At 35.9% G+C, this 25,595-nt stretch overlaps 1 protein-coding gene across 1 annotated transcript; it reads right to left on the reverse strand.

Annotated features, from left to right (window-relative positions):
* Positions 1-320: 320 nt before the first annotated feature.
* Positions 321-20,697, reverse strand: DAW1 (dynein assembly factor with WD repeats 1; the record flags this gene model as incomplete). Its single annotated transcript, XM_083365078.1, has 13 exons — positions 321-725; positions 2,260-2,422; positions 3,607-3,683; positions 4,563-4,677; positions 5,475-5,577; positions 6,197-6,303; positions 7,060-7,167; positions 9,344-9,443; positions 9,704-9,826; positions 12,417-12,475; positions 16,156-16,300; positions 18,494-18,566; positions 20,658-20,697. The coding sequence occupies 13 exons, from the start codon at positions 20,695-20,697 to the stop codon at positions 691-693; spliced, it is 1,248 nt and encodes a 415-aa protein (XP_083221204.1). The 3' UTR covers positions 321-690.
* Between the last annotated feature and the right edge of the window lie 4,898 nt (positions 20,698-25,595).

A 25,595-nucleotide genomic window follows, 5' to 3' on the forward strand; every position in this document is an offset into this window, starting at 1 on the left:
ATAAACATATGAATAATTAACAGAAAATTATTATCATAATGCAAAATAAAAAACCTTTAATACTAAAGGATTACTTAGTTAACCATATGTGAAATACGTAGTTTATTCATTAACTAAATTATGCAGTTGTTAGTATCATTATTTTCTCTCTCATTGGCATGGAATAAACATTAATAATTGTTAGACTGTATTTATTTAATGTTAGAAACTTCTAATGTTTAAATACCTGTTTAAATCTTTCAGAATGGGGCAAACCACAAATATAAACTACACTTTTTTAAAAAATCAAGAGTGTTATACAATATAAATTAACTCCCAAATATAAAATACGAATAGAATATACCAATCAATACTACAATATTTACATTATGCATATTGAAATGTTTTATTAAATAAAAATTAAACCTTGTTAGGTAAGGTATGTAAATGAATGCAAGAGTAACAACTAATAGTATGATGAAGCCTTCTCACTCCAACTAGCCATCTTTAGAGGAAAAAATATACTTATCATTCTCTCAATAACACATTTTACATAGCTAGGCAGCTTAGTTATTACAATAAGTCCAAGAAATAATTCTGTTACATAAAGAATAAAAAAGACAGATGCAAAAAGCAGATTTTTAAAGGTTATTGTCTATATAAAAACACTGAATTGACATTCTTAGAGAAGTGGGTCAGGCTTTGTCCCAATTAGCGCCATATCCTACATGTATTATCTTTGCTTCCTAAAAAATAGAGAAGAATATAATATTAAGTGTTAAATCTTTTGATTAAATCCATAATATCTAAACAATAGTCTAAGGATTCATTTATTTGCTGGATCACTAAAGAATTATGTTTATTTTATCACAATCATTATCTCTTCTTGTTTTGCTTGTAATTAGTAATTGTTTTGCTCTTAGTCTCAAGTAATTCACCACAGTAATTACCCTTTTTTGAAAATTAATCTTGCTGGCTTTATACCTTGAAAGCCATTGTGTTATTCTTTAATTATAGAAGAAATCATTATTTTCAGCCCAAATATCTTCAGTAAAAGCTCTCTGAAATGATAAAAAAATCTGTACTTGAAATCTTCGCAACTCTGTTTTAGTCTGAGAATATGTTATAGTGCTACACAAACTAATGGTCTAGAGCAGGGGTGTCAAACTCAATTTCATTGAGGGCTGCATCAGCATTGCAATTGCCTTTCAGGGGGCCGGGTGGGTGTGGCCTGGGTGGGATTGGCCTACTGGGTGGGCATGGCTAAAGTGTGTATGGCCTACTGAGTGGGCATGGCCAGCTCTACATCATTTGCATCAAGGGTGCCTATGGGGGCCTGGGCAGGAGTGGGACAGATCTGAGGGTCTCTGGCAGGAGGAGGGTCTCTGGGCCAGGGCCAAGGCAGTGGGGGCCATTCCCTCACTGTTTCCAGGATGGCTTTGCGGGCCGCATGAAACCACTTCGTGGGCTGGATCTGGCCCCCGGGCCTTGTGTTTGACATGTCTGGTCTAGAGCAATATAAAGCAGCTTTATATACTATGGCTTTTTAACTGTAAGCCAAAAGGCAGACATTCATAAGATACAACTTCCCACAATTATAATTTCAACCGTATATCTTATTTTATATGTAATATAACTGTTAAACCATAAAATGAGATAATTACAAATCCTCATATATGGATTACAGAAGTGGTGGGATTCAAATATGTGAACAACCGCTTCTCTGTGTGGATGCTGCTTCTGGAAGTCCATTCTGGGCCTGGGCAACAAAAAATTAGTTACCGGTTCTGCCAAAGTGGTACGAAGTGGCTGAATCCCACCACTGGATTACAGTGCTGAATAGGCCAGCACTCAACATTGTAATCCATATATGATTATATGATGCATCAACTAAACTATGGCTTAATGTCTGTTCTAATTCAGATCACGGGGGGAAAGGCAAATGTGACTGGAAAAATATTGCCTTCCCTAGTCTTCTCTTCTTGCAATGTTTATCAATGTACAGTAGTAACATTTCAGCTACTTCTACTTAACCTTTTTAGGACGGAAGCATAAGCAAATATTGAAGTTTGAAAGTTGTTTTATTCCATCATCACATAGATAAGAAATGTAAATAGATCAATCCCCTCCAAACCCCAACTAATTTAATCCAATATGTTTCTGAAGGTAAGAAAAACTGGGAAACTCTTTATTTCACATTGCTTTATTTTTATTCAACACTACCTGATAAAAAATTCAGTTGAACTATAACAATTCCATTTCAGTCAATGGATTAGTTACCTGTAATAATTATATTCCCTTTGTAATTGAAAGCACAGGAAAATATCTCATCAGTGTGGCCTTCCAATATTTGAATGCACTGTCCCACCTTAGGGTCCCAGAGACGAGCTGTCTTATCTGAACTGGCTGTAAGAATACGACTTCCTTGGGGATTGAAACAGATCTTTAAAAAAATGATAAAATGATATTTTTTAAAAAAATAGGAAAGTAGAACACTTTATTATAGTTTGTCATCATTTCTACTCCTATTTTATGTATGCAGCCAGGTGGGGTGGCTTTAGTCTAGTAATCCTCTTTAAGCAAAAAGTTGATTTAGGGCACTGAAACAGAATGAAGTTTTCCATGGCAATTTCACCAGAAATACTGTCTTTCTTCTCAGAATGGTACTTATATTTATTTTGCAAAATTAGAAAAGTAAAAAATGTAGAAATAATTATGAACTAATTTAAGATTAATTAAATTGTAGACTTAATTAAGAATTAATGGATTAAAATGTATGTTAGAAAACATCAGTTAGTGTTACCTAGATTGTTATGGTTGCATATCAAAGTAGCAATTCATAGGTTGAAGATAGTTACATATCAGACCCAGTAAGTGGTAAAAATGAAAGAAGCAGATATTAGTTTTAGAAAAAAATGTGCAACATTCTGAATTAATATGATCTATAGTAACAGCTATACAATAAATAGTTAATAGTAAACAGTCTGTAGGTGACATGGATGAATGAAAACAGGATGAGGCAGTACAAAAAAATGTGATTGGGTTAGCCAAATACTAGAGATGACTGATAATGGTGACATTATGAGTAACACTGCTTTAGACAATGTCTCTTTGTTTTGAATATATAGCTTAAGCATATCTATTAATGTATATCCAAGAAGGAAGGAATTTAAAAGCATGATTAGTTTGATAGCATACACTGGAAGACTCAAGAATAATTAAAAATTCTAAAGGTTGGTAGAAAGGCAGTTAACTGTAACTGCAAGCTGCTGCATTACTTTCTAAATGGAGGATGATGATGGTGATGATGATGACAACTTATATATTACCTTTTACCTCATAGGATGCTCTATCTCAATGAAATGTGCAAATTAATTTCTATTGTATTATACCCACCTGACCTGATATTTTAATAACTAGACAATTTGAGTGCATGAGAGCCATTGCCTCCTACTACAGTTAAGAGACACAAAGAAATAAAACTATATTTAGAATACAAATACAAAGAAAAAAACATTTCTTGGTCACATTCAAACAGAAAAATATTTTTATGAAAAATAAGCAGAACTGACAAAGTTTGAGTTAGAACAGCAGTATTGAAGAATTTGAACCAGGGAAACATTTTACCTTTGAAATTTCTCCTGAATGGCCTTCAAGTTTTGCAATACATTTTTTTGTTTCTGAATCATATACTCTTGCTGATCCTTTAGTAAAAAAGAAGAATCTAAATAGCTTAATTACATTTTGTTAAATATAAATCAATTCAAATAAAATTCTGATAAAAATATAAATTATATACTGGATATGACTACTTTCCTAAACATGTTTATTTGCAAATAATATCATTCAGTCTAGGGCAGACATGTCAAACTTGCGACGTCATGTGACATTGCGCAATGTATCAGAGTTCTTTCTCCGTTGCCGGCAATGGGATGGGCGCGGTTTTGGGATAACATGTCTGGCCCACGGGTCGGCAGTTTGACACCCCTGGTCTAGGGGAACTTACTTCATCTAAGTAACAGGCATAGTCTAGACTCAAGAGAGTCACTTGGTGCTGTCTAATCACTGAAAGAAACAAGTGGCAATGCAAACAAATAAAAAGTCTATGATTGCTTTAAAGTGTGATTATAAGTGACTTGAAAGTTTCTAAACTTTTGCAGATGATAACATATGTATGATAACATATGTATTTAAATGTTATATTTATGAGAAATACATTCCTTTGGAGTTATTAGATAATATAATAATTCAAAATGACATGACCATATGAATACCCCAACACTAAACTAAACCTAACAGTTAATGTGGTATTATTATAGAGGGTTTTTTATATGATTGAGCCTACATAAAAATCAAGCTACCTTCAACAAAATACCTTACCAAAATACCTCTAATGAAAATTTTTTAGTGTTCTCTACTTGCAGGCCAAAAATTTTAATCATTAAGATGCAAAAGAATTTTTTTAGAGTTTTTGCTACTTCTAGGAATATCTTCTGACAGAATGTATAACAGGAGTGAAAAATCATTTTATTTAGAAATCCTCTTCCAGCTCTCTGACCAGACCATTAAGTAATTTCACCTACCATCAGCTGAGGCACTTGCAATACGCTGGCCAGTATAATCAAAACAAACATCTAATACTTCATCATCATGGCCTGTTAAAGTTGCTACCCGCTTGCCTGTCAAAGCATTCCAAAGCTGCAATGTGGAGAGAAAGCATTAAACAACCCATACAAATAATTTCAGGCAATCAAAACATCTTTTTATATTAAACTGGACTTTCATTGCAAGTATAGCTAGCCTTTAATCTTTTTCTTTAAAAGGATATACAGCTAGTATAAAGCAGAGTAAAAGATAGTTTTTATGACAAAACAGCAATGTAAATTAGACAGTTACTGAAATCATTTTTAATGCAAGGTGCTCTTTTACAGAATTGTTAGGGATAGATTTAGTTCACCAGATTTCAATATATTGTTATGTTTCTTTTCAAGCCAGGTTGATATGTAGTGTATTAGTCTTGTTGCTGTTCTTACGCAGTTGACATGTGCTCAGAAATCACGGTGTGGTATTTTTAAAGTTTAATCTTTGATCCAAAAGTGTGACAATCACGTTACTAAATGGCTGAACAAAAAGGTGACTGTCTAGTCTGCCAGTACTGTATAGATACTGTATCTTTAATATCTATATCCCGTATCTTTGGCTGAAATGTACTATTCTCCAAAGTTCTAGGGCACCTGGCTCATATTTCCGATTGTCTTATTAGTGTCTAACAGCTTATATGCTGCTTCTGAACTATGATTTCTATAAAATTCTATACAGGAAGCAATATTTGCTTGGATCTACATTTCAGAACCCCTGAAAAGAAACTAAAAAGGGTCAATCAAATCCAAAGAAGACATGACTAACTAAATCTTTTTGCTGGATCAAATATTTTAGTTGAATAATAAAACCTTTCCATATAAAAACTTATCATAATCGGCAATACACTATTGTACCATGCATGTTTTGTCCATAGATCCAGTGATGATCAGAGTACAATCCCAGTTGAACTGTGCGCTGCTTATTTCTGCACGATGGCCTATTAAAGTATGCATTCTCCTGATGGGAAAGAAAATAAATTTCAAGTTATATTTAATGGTAGTTAAATATATTAATCACAGACATCCTTGGGAAAAAAGTTAGAAAAATGCTACAGATAGTGCTGCCCTTGATATGTTTATTTAATAATTATCACAAAGTTTCAAAGATTCAAAAAGTTTTATTTGCTTCAAATACAGAAAACATGTAACCAAAGCACAACAGTGTTATAGATACAAAAGATTTTGCAGTTTATGGAAGCATTTGGACATCAATTTATGCTTGTTAAAACTGACTGCCTTAAAAATTACCAGATAATCCTAGATTATTTGGGCAATCTTTGGTTTGTTTTTGCTCTTTTCAGTTATTTTTATCATGCATCTATATACACTGGAAAAATGGGAAACCAAATCAAAGCATGGATCACTGTTTTTACATCATACTATGCTGCAATGCAGTCAGTCAACTGCAAACAGTAATCTGGAAGTGTGGAAATCTGCCTTAAAAGAAAAAATAGCTCATTCATTGACTCTACTGCATTAAGTAAAAATGTATAGAGGCCACATTATGAACTACATAATCCTAGCCTATACAAAACAGGATTTCTGTAAAGCATAACATAAAAAATATAAAATAGTACCTGCCCGTGCTAACATCCCATACTGCAACTGTATGGTCGAAAGAACCTGTGATGATTTTGTCTCCTGTGGTGTTAAACGATAATGCAATTATCTCTGCAGAATGTCCCTACATTTTTTTAATAAAAAAGAGGATTTCATAGAATTATTTATATGTACAGTAGTACAAACAAATATTTTTTCAGACATGAAATGAGGTAAAAGTAAATCAATGTAAAGGAAATTGGTAGTATTGGAACCTGAGTGAAAAAATAAGTCACTGGCTTGTTATGACAAATTAGGTTATAGTTCATGAAGTTTGACTGAAGTGTATGCATGGGACAAACAATACAAAAAACATGGTAAGCAGACAAAATATGAAGTGGAAGTGGCCTGGGCAATTTTGTTTTAAGATAGGTTGTGGATCTCATTTGGTGAATTGGATTATCTCCAATTAAAATGAATAATTCTAAAAAAGGAGTGGGCAGGTGCTACAAAATACAAGCAGATGGGGGTTATGTACTGGGCTCCTCAGAAGCAAAAGTGGTGGAAATGACTTGGAGTCTCCCTGCCTGCTTCCCCATTGACTTTGCCCAGAAAGATGGCAGGGAAGGTTGTAAATGGCGATCATGTGACCACAGTTCTCTGAGATATTGTAATCACAAGCTGGGTGCCTGAGTACCCAGATTGTGATCACATAACTGCAGGGAGCTAAAATGGCCAAAACGTCATGGACCAGTTTTTCAGTGCTGCTTTAACTTTGAATATTTACTGAACAAATGGATATAAGGCAACAGCTACCTGTATTCTTTCAATAAGTTTTATTTCATTTAAAACATAAGAAAGCATCATATGCCTGCTAGAACTATAAGTAATTGCAACTCACTGTTAATCTGACTACTTCTTCTCCATTCTGTATGTCCCATAGTCTAGCTGTAGTGTCCATGCTTCCAGTTGCAACTAGTGTGCTTTGAAGATTAAATGACAAGCAAACCTGTAAGATAAAAAAGGGAAAGCACATCTTTTTAGAAATCCTTAGCTTTCCTAACTTCCTTGCTGTCAGGCAGGTGATAGCATGACAGAATGCAATTCCTGCTGATCTATGCCTTATTGATTGCACAGGATTATAAATGGCAACAAGAAGATGGATCTGAGCCTAAAAATTCTCAGTCATCCAATTTTGGAAGGCTTGAGGCTGAGCTTGTTTCTCTCCATCCAGACCTGCCCAGCATCCAGACATTGGACATTGATGGCATCATTTGGATAGCCCAGAATCAAGATGTACAACTGGATAAAATCAGCATATTGATGATAATGGGTTCTGAATTAATGGATGATCTCTTCCAGCTGTTTCATGTACATATTAAACAGGAGGGGGGAATGTGTCATGCTCAGAGGCACTCCACAGACAAAGGGCTGACGGTATAACTTCCTGCTCTTGCCAACACAAACTAGAACTGGCCCGGAGAAAGGAGAACCATTATAACACAATGTCCCCAACTTCCAAATCCTGCAGTCAGTCCAAAGCAGTACCATGCTCAACAGTATCAAAACCATTGAAAGATGAACACAAGGATGGATACATCAGCTAACCCCAGCTCCACCAAAGGTCATCATCAAGTAATGCAGTCTCTGAAACTCAGCATGAAACCAGACTAAAATGGATGGAGATAATCAGCTTCATTAAGTATTTTCAGGAACTGCAGTCCAACCACCTTTTTGTCATTGTAGATATTAGAAACCTATAATGCCTATAATGATTGAACACTGCTGTGCCTAAATTAGCTTCTTGAGGAGGCGATGCACTACCATTTCCTTTAAGCCAAAGGAATTAATATCAGAGAATGGATCCTCCACTTCCTAGGCAGCTATAATAACCCAGGAGAAGCCCAGATCTAATAAGGAAGTGACTGAATTCAATCTGAAGTATGCTGGAAATCTCATCAGGAGTCAGATTCAACTAGTTCTAATTAATATAATTAAACCCACAGTTTAATAGTTAGTAACTATCTATATCTTAATTGGGATCTCTGTGCAATGGTACCAAACATATGTCAAAATCAATGTACTGATGTAAAAGTATAAACCAGTTAATATCATCAAGTACACTTTTGAAGAAGTACTATTTAAGAAAGGAAGTAACCACTGAATGAGTTTGGTTTTTCTTAACAAATGAAGAACATAAAGAACATATACATTTACAACCCAAAAGAATGTATCTAATGAAATTGGCTTTGGTCCATAAAAGCTTATGTGACAGTCCATTCCACAAGACCCTTAATTATTTTTGTTACTTTCCTGAAATTAGGAAGAGTTTTACTAGTTGGCATAAGACTGCAACTAAGACAAAAATACAAAGATATTCCTTAAATTATCCCTAATTAACAAATAAATGTATAAATTCTATTTCAATTTATTTGTGAGAAAACAACATGTGTTAATATTACTAATCTAATTTTGGTAAGATGTAGTGAATATAGTCACTCCTCATATTATGATTACTCAGTTAGTGACCATTCACAAATATAAGTGGTAATAAAAGATTCATTTTCTGACCAATGCCTGCAACCAAATTCTAGTTACCTGTCAACAAAAGCCTTCAGTATGCAACTGATTAAATTCTGGTCAGTTTCAAGAAGCAGCACTAACCAATGCAGGGTTCTAATCAAGAAATTAAAGTCCTGAGCTTCTTAACTTATGGCACTTGGGGACATGCTGTTCTGCAGAGAAAAGCAGCTCAAGAGGAGACAGCTTGTTTAAGCAAGCTCTCCACTTTACAAAGGAGCAAAAATGGGGGGAAAATGGCTCAGGCACAGGACACTGTATGAGAGAACTTCCATTTGAATGAGATGGCAGCAAACAATGATCTTTGCAGTCTCTCTCTCTCTCTTCCCCTCTCTGTCAGTCATATGTTAATTGAACAACCATTTTGCTTAAAAACAATTGCTGGAATGAATTGCGGTCACTAAATGAGAAGAGAGTGTATACAACACTGATTGAAGAGGTTTGTAGGAAATGAAATAACTCCCTATTAGAAAATGAAATGTTCAAGTCTAAAATGTGTTGCATTCTAACTTACAAATAACTGTTCTCAGCTGAAGCAAGTCATGTCACATTTGGAACACATCCAATGGGATTAGAACAAGTGCAGCCTAAACTCCTGTACTTACAATTTCTGCAGTATGTCCTCTAAAAGTATAATAGCATTTTCCTGTGTCTACACTCCATAATTTGCAGGTTTTATCAAATGATCCAGTAGCAATCTTGTCACTAAATAAATAGAAAAATATTATTGTTTTAATTACTAACTCCATATGTTTGTTGATTTAACTTATATGGTGCCAAATCCTGTAAGACTCCTATCAATTAACAGCATTGCATCAAATAGAGGAGGAAACCAAAATAAAATTCAGTGCAAATAATTAAGACTGGGGTATAAAAATAACCCTTTCAAATTAATTTTGCAACATACTTTAGATTTGAAGACATTAATGACCATGGTGTATTAAGGATATTGAAAAATTACATACCCATAAGGATTATTGAAAGCAATTGCATATACCACATTTCTATGGCCTTCCAGAGAGCGTAATTCTTCTCCTGTTGCTGTATCCCAAAGTTTGCATGTTCGGTCATAACTTCCAGTGATAAAGCTACAACAAACAAGTTCATCGTATGGTTTCAGACCCAGTTGTTCTCATCCACAAATTAACCCACTTCTGACTGAATTCAGTGGCTATCTTTCCTCTCATTCTCATATTTTTCTTTAAGGAATATTGTACTGGCCAAGATTACAACAAATCTAAACATTATAAAATTCCAGGTTTGTTGAGAAGATGGCATGACATCTATTTGTCTTTTAACAATAAGACTGAGCCCAGAAGGTCTAAGTATGGATGTCTCAAAACTCCTTTCCCAGAAGTCCTCTGAGTTTACATATCCTGGCCCATCTTCCTGCCTTAGTGTAAAAAGTTTGCTGTTACTTCTGCCTATCTTCCAGAGAGATGCTGTTACCTGTAACATCAACCCAGTGATGCCCTCACTGTGATGTCCCGTTGCCTGGAGGCGGTGAGGCTCTGGATGGGGAGGAACAGGCTTCGTCTTAATCCCGACAAGACCGAGTGGCTGTACATACCGGCATCTCGGGTTACCCAGTTTATTCCATCTTTAACTATGGGGGGGGTAAGGTGTTATCCCCCGTAGATAGGGCTCGCAATTTGGGCGTCCTCCTTGATTCACAGCTCAGTTTAGAAGGTCAGATAGGAGCTATGACCAGGGGGGCTTTTGCCCAGGTTCACCTGGTGCAGCCCTATTTGGACCGAGATGCCCTACGTACAGTCACTCATGCGCTCGTGACTTCTCAGATAGACTACTGCAATGCTCTCTACATGGGGCTGCCCTTGAGGACCACTCGGAGGCTCCAACTGGTGCAGAATGCGGCCGCGCGAGTTGTGATGGGGGTCTCCCGATACTCCCATATAACACCTCTGCTCCACGAGCTGCATTGGCTTCCAGTTGCCCTCCGGGTGAGATTCAAGGTGCTGGTGATGACCTATAAAGCCCTAAATGGCATGGGTCCGGATTACTTACAGGAGCACCTTCTGCCGGCGTCAACTTCCTATCATCCTGTGCGCTCCCACAGAGAGGGCCTCCTCAGGGTGCCATCGGCCAGGGAATGTCAACTGGCGGCCCCCAGGGGGAGAGCATTCTCTGTGGGCACGCCTGCCCTCTGGAAGCAGCTCCCTGTTGAGCTCCGGATGGCTCCCGACCTTCGCTCCTTTTGCCGTGACCTGAAAACTTGGTTATTTGAGCTTGCCGGCCTGGACTGAGGGTTTGGGATTTTAAAATTTTTAGAATGTGATTTACTTGTTGGGGCTAATTTAATTTAATTTATTTTTAACCTTGTATATTGTGTTTTAATTGCCCTGTACACCGTCCCGAGTCCTTCGGGAGAAGGGTGGTATATAAATCCAATAAAATAAATAAATACATAGACATCTTAAAGCCTAGGCATCCAACTGGCAAATAGAGAGGAGAAAATAATGATAAAAATAAATGCAATCTATAACTCTATCTCCTAGAATGGTAGCAAGAGGTATGTGTCTAGAGAAATCTAGAGAAAGATCAATTTCTTAATTCTACTGTAGAGAAAGATCAACCTCTTAAGTGTTAAATAAAATTTATTAAAAAATGGGAAAAAATAATATAAAAATTCCTTTTATTTCTTTTTAGGAATCACGTGTAAAATAATAGTACTGAAGAAATGAATATATAATGCTTCCCAAAATCACCTACATTTTCCACATAAAATTTAGGAATGGAAGGAAAATTAGGATTATGGACAGATACAACACAATCCTAAATTTAGAGGAATTTTGCTCTGTCAATTTCTAAGCCACATTAATAGCACCCAATTTATTGAGCATGTACAGAGAACACAAATAACAAAGTTATCTGGGCCCAACACATCTGCTTCCTTCTTTTTTCGGGAGTTTTGACTTGGGTTTTTTTTCCTCTCAAAACCGACACATTTTTCTTCATAAGGAGAGGTTAGGAAGAATTTCCTACCATGATACATTCAGTACTAGTTATGAAGTATTATTAGTAAGAAAGTGAAAAATGTCAAGGGCTTTTGTGTCCTTTACATTTTTGAATTGTTGAATAATGATAGTTTTATATATGTCTAGTAGGACTTGTCCTGAATAAATAATTATTTGCAGCCTCAATAGCTTTGCAATCTAAAATCTGGATTTTGGTGGCAATTTTCTATTACATAAATATTAATAAAATGTTCACCATAGCATAAGTGAACTAAAAGAATAAAAAATAATAAATTCAGCATTGGGACATGCTTTTCAAATGTTAACATTAATAGTTTTAAATATTATCTCAGTGAATGACATTTTTAAAATGGTAGATTTGTGTTAGATTATTAACTAGCAGCATTTCAAGGAATGGGTAGAAAAAGCATAACATTGGCTAAGGAAAAGAAAAAAGTATCATATTTATTCAATGTCATTTTGCTATCTATTTTTTACTGAAATATTTTAATTGACGGTTTTTTCTACTGTTGTTGCTACTGCTGTAGTTTTGGCCTTTCATACCATATTAATAAGCTTTCTTTAGTTAAAACAATAGCATGGAAAAACATGTATTATTAAATATACCAAATACAATTTTAGTTTAGGCATACCATTCCATTTAAATTACTTACTTTTAATTTAACTACATATCCAAACTTACCAAGAACCGGATTTGTTAAAGGCAACATTGGTGAGTGGTAATATATGTGCTCGAAGTACCTGAAATTACAGAAAATAGCAGTGCAGTTTTCATATTTCTGTAGATTTTTGCGTTTGTAAATCCAGTTTCATAAATGTATATTTGAAATATGGCTTGTTTCAAACAAAATTAAGCGTTTTACTGATTTGAGTGCTTATTGATTTCAATGGCAGTCATTTAAGTATGCAATTCACTTGAACATCGGTGAGGATTTAGCTAGATTAAATTAAATTACCATGCCATAGCAGCATGCTTTATGTATGAAGCACTCAAATGCCAATCAAGTATGCTACAGCAGCTTGCTACTATGCTGAGCACACACATACACATGCACACAAACACATGGAGATCACCCAGGAAACAGCTAAGTTAGACACAGCCATTTCATATGTCTCCATTAAGAAGTGTTATTGACAGTTACAAGGTGATATGAAGTGAAAATAGAAAACTAGTCTTATTTGCACTTCTCTGTTCTTGACAAATAAGTATCCAAGGAATATATTTGCATGTCATTCCTTATTGAACCATGGGAAGGGGGAGCCCCTATTTTTATCAATATGAAGGACATCTTTTAAGCAGAACTTTTTTTCATATTAACTACATTCTGTATCTTGCTCTCATGGAACAAGATGCATATAAGTAACCTAGAGGTTGGGGATTTTTTTAATAAAGAAATAAAACTTAAATTTGCATAATTGCTTTTCTGCTGCCAGATAGACTGATGAAAGGTTATGTCACTTATAACAATTTTATCTTCACTGCCTGATTTTGAATTAACTTATCAAAAGAAGAAAGGCCCAGAAAGAAGAAAGGCAATGTTCAAAGCTTTCTGAAAAATGCTTAAAAATTGTTTAAAAATTAAATTAAGTTAAAAGATTGAAAAAGTTAGGATATGATAATTATTAATAGAAGAACTTCTGAAAAATACAGCATAAATAATAACAGAACACAGAGGAGTCAAGCATTTTTACCTGTCATTCAACAAAATCTAAGGAAAGTTTTTGAAAAACTTTGTATCCAACTTATTACATCTCTTGATTTTTTTAACCCATGGGAAAACCATGGTTCCTCAAACAGTTACTAATGCTTTTCTACAAACACCCTGAGTATTCTATATTAGTGCCAATTCATACAATTTAGCAGAGTTCATACTTCATACTAGGCCAGGGTATATATCTGTGAGAGAATCAGCAAGGGAAAAAAACCTTTTAAGCCACAGCATCCTGGTTTTCTGTTACTATTTCATTGTAAAATTAAGACTTAAAAAATATTATATTTTTGCAGCCTATGTAAGAAAAGCCAAGATCATCAGCTAAGATTTTAGATGGAACAAAAATCTTCCTGAATGAAAAATAATAGTCCTGCTTTATATAAATATTCATATTCTTTGGCAATAAATTCCCTTGTAGAACAGGCCTAAGCCCAACTCTTAATTGATTATCTATAGATTTTTTTCTATTGCATTGGTGATACTAGTGAAGGTTCCCCCCCTTGCATCTTTAATTTAGATGAATATTACAATAGTCAATTTTTCTATTCAACTGCCTAAAATATCTTACTCTAGTACAAATAATATACAGTAATTGTTTTTATGCACCTTTCCTTTGCATAAACTCTGTATTCACACTTAGCACAAATGTACTTTTATATACTGCAGTAATTTTTAACTCACTTTTCTTCTTGTTTTACCTACATTTCTGGCTGACAAGAGATGCCAACAATTTGCATTGATTGGCGGCATACATCTCATGGCATGGCATAATCCAGTCACCGCAGTTTAAGCAAATTCATAGCATTTTAGGATAAAAGAAATCTATGGACATTTATATCTCTAGTTCACATTAGACGTTAATGCTTTATGGATCATAGTACATCACTTAACCACTTAGCTTAACATAGCAAACACATGAATAGCAAGTACTACAACTTATTTTCAAATTACATTGTCTCCCACTAAAAATCTTCCTTTCGGTTGAGGTATCTTGGAACTGCATACCCTTCAGAGACTATTGTAGCTGGAATCCAATATTAGTCCATTTAAAATAGCTCAACACTGCCATCTAGCTTTATCAATGAGATATTGCAATTTCAGAAAAGGATAAAAATAAACCATTTATAAAACAGAAATTCCCTGAAATCTTTGATATATGTATTATTATTATTCCACCCTTTTAAAATATTTGGTCAACAAAAGGTAGAGAACATATTTAATACTCCTGCCTCCTATTTTCCTCACAATAATAACCTTGTGAGGTGTGTTTGTGGTGAGAGACTGACCCAATGCCATCCAACTGGCTTTGGGAGCCTAGAAATCAGTCTCCTAGTTTTTAGGCTGGTACATTAACCTTAGCATCATAATGGCTCTCTATATAGTTTGCTTTAGTTTTTCAAAAAACAGAAATAGTTCGCCATTGTCTTTTTTTCATGATTTTCAATGAAATTTAATCTTGGGATTTCATAATTTGGGATTTTAGGGTGATTTCCTATTGAAATATTAAGCAGGAGTTTTTTAAAGATTGCCTAGATGTTGCCATCTAACCCAATAATTTAGCCATCTAAAGTGTTTCATTAAAAGTTTAATCAATCTTTTCCTGCTAGCTGCCTGAAAAAACCAAGAGTCTATATTCTAAAAAAGCCCAATATATTGTAATCATTCTTCACCTTAATGCAGGGACACACATTTTTTTCCTGTCAAGAGTCATATAGTGTTTGAATGATATAACAGAGAAACATTCAGTGTGAGAACAGGACAATAGCTAAATTTCTTTTCATTTTATTTACATTTAATGAAAATGAAAAACAACTGATAAATTTATTCTCAAATCATTTATTTCCTTTTATTACATCCAAAATGACATAGTAACAAAAGGCATGCTGCAGGCATCATTGGCCAGGGCGAGGGATCTAGATTTGGTGGATCCCAGGAAACATGCTTTCTCTGTTATGGTGCCCACCTTATGTAACTTCCCTCCCACAAAATTACACTGATCCCATCCTCATCTTGACATTCCATAAAGTGATCAGTACATGGTTATATGACCAGGCCTGGAGCTCCCATGGAACCGGAGACTTGGCTAGATGGTTCCAGTGTTGAAGGGAGCATTTCTTATTCTCCCTCCATTTTGATTGTATTTTGGGTTCTTAAAGATATTTATTACTAGGATTTTTCAAATTTGTACTCATTGTTTTATGTTTTTCATCTATTGCTGTACACCACTCAAAGTCGCCTCAGTGAGATGGGTGGCTATGTAAATTTCAGAGAAAGAGAGAGAGAGAGAGAGACAGAGAGAGAGAGAGAGAGACAGACAGACAGAGCGGGGAGGAAAGAGGGAGAGAGACAATCTTTGGGAAGCATCTACTGGCCATAGCCAAGACTTTCCAGCCTCAGACTATTTACCTGTGCCTTAGTGGATCACAGTATTGTAGCTGAAATTTTGATTTTTTTTCAGAATGAAAAATGAAAGAATCAAAGATTACATATCTATATTTCTCACCCGCAAAAAAGTAGGAATTAAAGTATCAAGTAAGATTTGCAACAAAGTGTTGCAATGCAGCTTCACTTTTTAAGTAGAGTGCAGATGTTTGCCTCTCCTTTTTATTTTGTTTTCTTATATTAGCACTCAAAGAAAGATAGGAAACAATATTTCAAAATACAAAGATTCTTTACTGCATGACTAAAAAAATACCTCATGACTCTTACCTTAAAAAGATAGAACTTGTGGTCCAGTTGTTGTCCAAGCTTCTCTTGCAATCGTAGAATTAAATGTACAACCTGATTTTTCTGTGACTGTGTGATGAGAGGTTCTGCTTTTCTAATATCTTCTACTAAGGCTTGTACATCAGTTCTAAAGTACATTTTAAAACACATTTTTCACCTTCTGACAAACATTCAAAAATGTTATTCAGTTATCTTAATTAGATAATTGTTCCTATTCTCAACATCCATCATGCCAGTGTTGGTTTCTCTGGGAATGATGGAAGCTGCAGTAAATAATGTTAAATTAAAGTAAACTCAAATTTCAAGTTGAGTAAAACATACTTCTTTAACATACAGAATATTTCAGCAGCAGTTTACAAAAATAAATATAAAAATGAATTATGCATAATTGCAATATTTTATAGTGTTCACTCAACTATTTAGCAATCTGATCAGTGAAACTTATTTCTAAATTTAAATATTCCACATATGATGATATGGTGGTAGTGATGGAAGAATTCTATAGCACATTCTTAAAAACTTATTTTTAGGGTTTTTTAAAAAAAATATTGTGGAAGTCTCCCTTACCACCATCTACTATTCTTTTATGTAAAACAAAATCCTTCTTGCTGGTTTATACATCTCAGCAATTTTATTAAAGCTAATAAGGTTTTTAAATCTTTCTTAGGACCATAGATAATGATAACATTTTATATGTATGAAGCTTAGGTGTATGAATTACTAAATTATATCAATCAGGTTTTCAATAATTGCTCTAACCTTTTAAACCTAATTGTTTGGAACAGTCTTCTCTAACACGGTAATTGTCTGTACACTAACAAAGGAGCAAGACTCGTTTAGTTCAAATAAGACTTTTCTAGAAGCTTTACTGAATTAAATCCAAGATTTCTCAGTGAGGTTGCTGAAAACAAATACTGCTTTACTCCTGCAGATTGATAAAGTTTTAAATCTCAAAGAGAAGATGTTTCTTGTAGTGGGGTTCCTAGTACAGGAATTCATTGACAAAGGTGGCCATTTAGTTCCTTTTGACAATCTACCTCTAGGACATTTTTTTCATACATGTTTTTGGCTTCATAAATAAGCTGCTTTGGTCCCACGAGATGGTTGTTTGAGCAAATACCTGCTTTCATCTATCTTTAGTTAATTATTTCATTACTGTAGGTTTTATTTCTATTATTTTGTATCTTTTCTATTATTTTGTATCTTTTCTGTATTATACTGTATATTGTAAGTCACCTTCCAAGTCATATGGTAGAAAGGCAACATACAAATTTAAGAAGTGAAATATTGAACTTGGTGGAACTTACTTCTAAGTAAACATGCATAGGATTGGCATATAACAGCTTTTCTCACAATAAATACAAAATTTGAGTTTTCTCATTAGGTAACTTTTCTATTTCTGATCAATTCATTTGAAATTATACTAATCGTAAAACTGTCTTCTTAAACATAGAACTTTGAAATCAGTTTTTCAAATAAGGATTTAATTACTTCAATGGCATAATGTTTTTGTCAGTTGACAGTTTTAATTTATACTAAATGTATAAATTACATTTATACTAAAATATATTTAATCTTCTTTTAATCTTCTTTTAATTTCCTCCACCATGTTTATTTGTCTCCTCCCTATCCCCATCCTCACAATAAAATATACTTTTTGGTGTAGAGCTTCTCAGAATGTATCATAAGGAGTTATAAGGAGATATAAATGGGATTAAAAAAATTTTTTTTTAGATTCCATCTATTTTTTTTAATTCAACCACTGTGAAAATAGCTTCAAGTCTTTTGAAATGTTAAATGTACAATACCACTAAATATCAATATACAGTTTATGAAGGAGGTGTATACAGAGTCTCACATATGATGGATAAGTTTCTCACTTGGAAATAAAGTATGTAAACAAAGAGGATTTGCCAGGTATCATCTGAATCATGGTAAACCATAAAAAAAACCCTGATGACAGGAAGTAGGGTATTTTCCACTGTGCTGGATGTTTCAAGCAAAGACTGGACAGTCATTTTCTAGAGATGGTTAATTGGAATTTCTGCAGAATTGTTGGACTCGGTGTCCTAAATAGCCCTTTCCAATTCTATAATATTATGAGTTTTAAGCCCACAAAAAATTCATAAAGAAACTAATAGATACAGTATATGTCAGGTATGCCAAAGACGACAGGATTAGGCATTCATATCTTTGTCTTAAATAAACAAACCTAGATTAACATCACAAACATTACAATTAAAAAGTAGTATTTTTCTGCTCAGCATATCTGTGTGCATTACTTAATAGCCCTAGTGTTATAATAAAACATAATACTCACGCAGTATTGAGATCTAGTAAGTCTATGGATTTGGTTTTCAGTTCCCCACTTTGAATATATTCTAAAATAATGCCTTTGAAGAAGCAAAACAGTACAATTATGAATTCCATGTTGAGATAGTTTCTAATCATAAGCACTATAGAAATGGGCCTTTCTTTTGATAAAACTTACTGTTTTCAAGTAGCATTTCTATTGCTGTTTCTGTCATAGTGCAGGGCATAAACCAGGGCACCAAAACTTTCAACTAGTTGAATATACATAAACTTGGTTTCCTCAAGGTATAATCCCCTTTCCCATTACCACTTATACTCCATTTCTGAATCATAGGTGAGAAGGATTTTATAGATTTTATAGATTATGGAGAATTGCTAAAAAAAATTCCACTGTTTTGAGCACATACTGTAATAAATAGGCTGGACAGCACTTCGGATTCAATCTTGAAACAATTTTTTGAAGCATGCAGAAGCACAGATATAATACCTACCTAAAATACTGTAAAGCAGTGCTTCTCAAACTTTTCTTCACCATGGACCCCCTTTAAATACCTTTTGTGATCACAGAACCTCAGACCCAAGACCTAACTCAAGATTTAAATCATAATATTTCTTCAAGCCTTAGTGGACCCCCTGTAATGATATCGGGCACTTCCCCAGCAGTCTATGGACAACAGGTTGAGAAGTACTGCTGCAAAGCAATCATAAGCAATCTCAGGAAAGACATAACTGCTTTAAGGTGTTGTAGAAAAGTGCTACATCCATGCTTCTTCCTACATGGAAGTATGTTTTGTAAATAAATATATCTGGTGCACTATATCAGAGGTCTCCAACCTTTTTGGTTTGGTGACCCGGAAAGGGAGGCAGGCATTGCTACATCCATGTGCAAGTGTATGCGCATGTGCAAGAGTGCAACAAATGGGGCGGCGCTAGCGCTGGCGGGACGCTATGGGCGGCACTAGTGCCAGAGGGACGCTTTGGGGCAGGGCGGCGCTAACACCAGTGGGATGCTTGAGGAGGCACTAGTGCTAGTGGGATGCTAGGGGCAGGCTGGTGCTAGTGCCAGCAGGATGCTTGGAACGATGCTAGTGCAAGTATAGGGGTGGGTGAGTGTACGCATGTGTGCGCATGCACTGGCCATCTCTTCACGTGGCCCTATAGTGGGCCAAACAGCCACAGCCCACAGGTTGGGGACCCCTGCACTATACATTCTTACTAGCTGTATTCCTTGCAGATAATATTTAAAATCTTAGACTTTATTACAATTGACATAGTATAACAGAGACTGCCCTTTATCAGAACAAACCCACAACAAAGTTCTAAAGTTTGAATACTAGAAAAATGGACATTCCCTTCAACATACAGCAAATACTGTCTTTATGATTATGAGTTTGATTTCTGAAACTATATTACAGTACTTGCATGAAACTACATTCATGGCAAAAGCATTTGACCTGTGGACTTCCCAACATAAAAATTATATTCTGAGCCAATTAAATTGGCACTGTTTGAATCATTTGTTAGTACATCTGAAGTAATTAACTGGCTATAAATTAACTATCATCTAATGCATCAGAAAACTTTTAAACTGCTTTAAAGTGAGAAAGTGATATATACTATTGGGCACAGAGTGAACAGCAGCCAACATAATTATTTTAGTACTTTGCTCCAACAATTGCTTTAAAATATTAACAATTTTAATGCATGTAACATTCAAATGAGTTTTTAAAACACTTAAATATTTCCAGCCATAGGAAACTGAGTTTTAGGAGACAAAGCAGCCTAATTTTTAAAAAACTAAAACAGTACCGTACTTCCATACCAATTCTGTTTACCATTTTGGATAATCACATCTATCTATCTATCTGTCTTTCTATGGTTAGGAATTATGCAAATCAATCTATCTATCTATCTATCTATCTATCTATCTATCTATCTATCTATCTATCTACCTACCTACCTACCAACCTACCTATCTATGGTTAGGAATTATGCAAGTTTCCCCGTTATCCTTTCCCATACTGCCGGTCTCCCCACAGCCTCCGTTTGCCCGCACCCAAGGCTTTCCCTCTTTCCCCATCGTCACGGTCCTTCCCCGCCGAGCCCTCTTCCCACAGGAGTTCGCATCCGCAACTGCCTCCCTCCCAGCTCTGCCGTGAACCTTTCCGCACCCGGCGGGTAATATCGCAGCAAGAACCGCTTCAGCCTCATCTTGTCTCCGGCCGCCGAAAACTTAGAACTGGAGTCGTTGTCATAGAAACCAGACAAACCGACGCTCAAGTGCAGTGCGCAGGCGTAGCTGGGTACCAACCGAAAAGGAGGGATTTGGTTTTCTGCCTCGGGCCTCGACCTTGTTACTATGACAGCGGGAGGCGTGGCATAAAAATCGTCAGTTTTTCCGCGGCGTCGTAGTGAGCTTTCGGATTTTAAGAGGGAAGTTCAGAAAGAGAGAAAAGGGGAGGTGCAATGTTTGAAAGTGAAATGTTTGGAAATGCAAACGCGGACTTAAAATGCCAAATCGAGCCTTCTACCTGCCCTTCAGACGCGCCAGGCTGCTGCTTCTCCCATCTCCGGAAAAGGTGATGAAGACTGGTTATAATTCCTGACAGTAATTGAATGCTGTGTGATTTTACGCATGTTTTCTCGGCAATTATCCGATCAAATTCAATGGGGCTTCCTCACAACTAAACGTGTCTAGCAGTGGGACTGCCTCGCACAAACGTGATTTGATTGGATGGTGTTGAATTAGCCCATTTTTCAAGTCGCAGACAACTCACAAAGCAAATGGACATTGACTAGGCCAGGGGTAGGCAACCTCGGCTCTTTTATGACTCATGGACTTCAACTCCCAGAATTCCTGAGTCAGCTGTGCTGACTCAGGAATTCTGGGAGTTGAAGTCCATGAGTCATAAAAGAGCCGAGGTTGCCTACCCCTGGACTAGGCTGAAAAGCTCGGATTTCCTACATGGTATTCTTTACTCCCTTTTCTCATTTTATCATCGATCTTGTCCTCTGTGGAAGTCAAGCATTTACAATAATGCCTGGCCCCAAAATCACCCAATATTCAATACCAGAACAAAGACATATTTGGAGAGGAAGAGACTTTAGAACAGGTACACTTCCATTGTGATAAATAGCAACCCAAATCCATATTGGAAAGGCTACAAGACATGCTGTCCCCCCCCTTTTTTTCATGTGTATGTGCCTTCAAGTCAGTGTTAACTCATGACTACCTAGTGTCTAATCCCTGCAATGTTCTAGTCTGCTTCTCAGGGCTTGAATGGGTCACCCAGCTTGCACCATACCTAAAATGGAATGAAGGCTCACCATCTCCTGGTGCTTAACCACTATACCAAGCTGGCTCTGTTCCCATAGTACCCAGATTTAAAAATATCCCACCTTTGCTTGTAGAAGTAACATACATTCAAAACAACTGAAAGCTTGTTTCTCTGCTGCCCACCCCACAATTGTATTTTTTTAAAAGTAATCTATGTTGATAGGCATATTTTGTGGCAGCCATTTTTTTTAGCTAAACTGATGTTATATAAAGAAGTATTTCCATTTGCTAATTCTAAATCTCCCTTTGTTTGTCCTCTTTGGATAGCCCAAGGTTCAATTTAATAAAAGGGGGGAAAGAATCTTTCTTATTTTCTACTCATTGTGTTTTACATTACTCATTACTTGTTATATTGACAGGTGACTCACCCAATTATTTACTTCTCCTTGTAATTCTCTTTAAAGACCCCTTCAGTTTTCTCCAGCGTCAGTCCTATACTCAGAGGACAGAAGAAAATCCTAGAAAGAATAAGCGTTAGCCAGAGCATAATACATTTGTTTTAGTAGTCTTTGTTTAACAATAGTCTCTTGTAATTTATCTTTTCCTTAGAATATCCTTAGAATATCTTCACATAGTGTCATTTCAGAGTCGTTATACACTAGTGGTCCCCAACCTTTCTGGCTTTGTGTACCGGTGGCAGCACAGTGATGGCAACAGTGGGAGGAGAGAGGGAATTATTCCATTTAAGCAGCAGGTGGCTGTGCTTACGTGCGCAGTGTCAGAAGAGTAAAAAAACTATCAGAGGGAATGGATCGTGGTTCATTTTTGATGCATGATAAACAAAGAAAACCCGAAGCATATATTCTACTGTTAACCTTTTTAATTACAAACAAACATATAAAAACACAGAAAAGATTCCTGGCTACATGTCTATCTTCCCAGAGAACACAAAGAAGAGGAAAAAGAAAGTAACTTTTGCTTTGGGCATGCGCACACAGTAGAAAACTGGCTGAACATGAGTCACTCACCATGGTTACAATGATAAGAACAAGACTGCTTGCAAAAATACAAACTATACCTTGCTTTACTGAGAAAACAGAAAAAATGCAGTGACATCCCCTTCTTTTGTCAGTAAAGCAAAACTCAGATAAGACACATCTTCTTGCGCAGATACTCGTGCTGGGCTGCAGGAAGTGGCTTGTTCAGCATAGCAGCAATCTGATCATGTGTAGGCACATACTGTAATTTTACAAAACCTTGTTTAACTACTTGTCTTATATTTTGATAACGGATGTCAATGTGTCTAGACCTAGAACCTGTAAAACGATTCTCAGATATATAAACCACAGATTCATTGTCTTCCATCACAGCGATCGGTCGAATCGGCTGTGTCCAGATATCTGTGACTAAAGCATCAAACCACGTTAGAGAATTACATGCATCTGAAACACAAGCATATTCAGCTTCAGTAGATGAACAAGAAACAAAATTCTGTTTACGCACATGCCAGTAAACAGGACATCCATTTAAAAACAACATATAACCTGAAGTACTTTTACGTGATTTCTTATCACTCGCCCAATCAGAATCTGCATAACAACATAACTCTGCATAGTCAGTATGTGTTGGTTCTAACAATGTTTTTAGTGTGCTTTAAGTATCTCAATAATTTTTAACACATGTCCAATGAAACTGTTTTGCCTTGCCTACGTGTCGTGATAGAAGATTAACACTAAGTGCAATGTCGGGTCTAGTCCAACTACTAATATACAGCAGTGACCCAATGACTGAGCGATAAAGTGTTTGATCTTCGAACTCAGGACTTGGTTCATGTGCCAAGTTGTGAAAATCAGTTTGCATAGGTATACTCACTGGTTTAGCATCCTCCATGTTGCAGTGATGCAATAGTTGTTCAATCTTATCTTCTTGTGTGAGACTGAACCCCTTCTGAGTTTTGATAACTTGAACACCCAAATAAGTGTTAATATATCCTAAAGACTTCAATGTGAAAAACTTGTAAAGCTTTTGCAAAAAACTCATCTGCTTATTTGGACCAATATAAACAATATCATCAACATAAAGAAGAACTATCTCATACCTATTATCAGATCTTTTAGTAAACACGCATTCATCTGTTTCGGACTTAATAAAGCCCATTGAATTTAGTTTGTCAGAAAGACTAAGTACCACATTAAACCAGACTGTTTCAGACCATAAAGACTTTTGTGTAGAAACCAAGTATCCCCTTCCTGTTGTCGGAAACCTGGAGGACCTTTCACATAGATTTCTTCATCTAGATCAGCATGTAGATAAGCTGTTTCAACATCAAACTGGAAAACTTCTAGACCAAGGATAGTTGCAGTGGCTAAGGCGATTTTCACACTCTCAGTCTGCACGGTGGGTGAATAAGTATTTGTATAGTCCTCAGGATAACGTTGAGAAAAACCCTGGGCTACAAGTCTGGCCTTATACAACGACTCACCATTTGGCTTCTTTTTAATTCTGTAGACCCATCGAGTGCCAATAACTTTCTAGTTTGCTGGAGGGCTTGCACGCGTAAACACTTTTAGACTGTCCATTTCAGCCTGCATTGCCTTAAACCATTTATCTTGCTCTGATTCAGGAAGATGTTTGATTTGTGTGAACTTCTCAGGAGGAAGTGTAACATTACAAATCAAAGGTAAAGGTGCTTTTGTTACTTGCCACAAATACCGTTTTGGAATTCCCTTTGTGATCCTCTTGGAACGTCTCGGAACAACCGTCCATTCTTCTTCCGTTTTGTCCTCGTCTTCATCATCGTCGCCAGCAGCAGCATCGGCAGCTTGCGAAGACAACAGTAGGTTGAGAAGAACTCATGGAAGGAACATTCGCCTGTGAATCTTGATCATCAGGCTGTGTGGCATTAGCAGCAGCATCTCTAGGAAAATAACAAATGATTTTCTATAGCTGGTGATTATAATGAAAAAAGTGAATTTCACATAGCTGAAAAAGAAAGCATCAGTAAAAAGCCAATAATTTAAAATAAATCTTTCTAAATATTTAAAAAATCTGCAAGGCTTCAATTAAGCAACTGAGTGTCATGGTTCCGACAGATGAAATTCTTTAAAAGAACTTTGAGGCATTGTTTACCTTAAAGAATCTTTTATTTGAGAAACAAAGTATTGGTACTACATAGTTAAAGCCAAAAACTGAATTCCCCTCCCCTGGGCACAAAGTAGCATAGCACAATTCCCTTCTCCAATTAACAGTCACAAATCACATTCCCCAATTAGCTTGAAGTGGGGGCTTTCTCCCCAGCTTTCCAGCCCATCAAATCTTTATCAGTTCTGGGCGCAATAGTCATATTGTTATGACTAACTGGACTCTCATCCACATCGCCCCTCCCAGCATCGTTTAACTCTAAAAGCAAAAGAGAAAAGATTTCCATTTGTTGTCAAAGCAAGAACATCTGATGTTAGCAGCCACTGAGATTAAATATTAACAATGTGAATCCACACAATAGTCCAAATTTAATATTTTTTCAAAGTCTTCTAAAGGTGCCCCACTGTTTACCCTTTGAAGTGAAACCCTTTATGTTTCAAAGGCAGGAAATATGATTGAATAGCAGAGTTATTCTAAAAGATTTCGGTTGAAAAAGATTTCTTGACTGTGTGAATTAGTTTGTTTTTTGCTCCATTTGTATTTAAGATTTTTTCTTTCTTGTGGGCAATGACCATGTCTAAAACTGGGCTCCCCAACATGATGCCAGTGCTTGTAGGCTGTTCCTTTGGTGCTTACCGAGTTCCATCCCTTACCTAGCATTTTCGTTTTATGACTGGCTATTCTATTATGA

This window comes from Vipera ursinii (assembly GCF_947247035.1).
Source record: "Vipera ursinii genome assembly, chromosome: 5".
Taxonomy (NCBI): Eukaryota; Metazoa; Chordata; class Lepidosauria; order Squamata; family Viperidae; genus Vipera; species Vipera ursinii.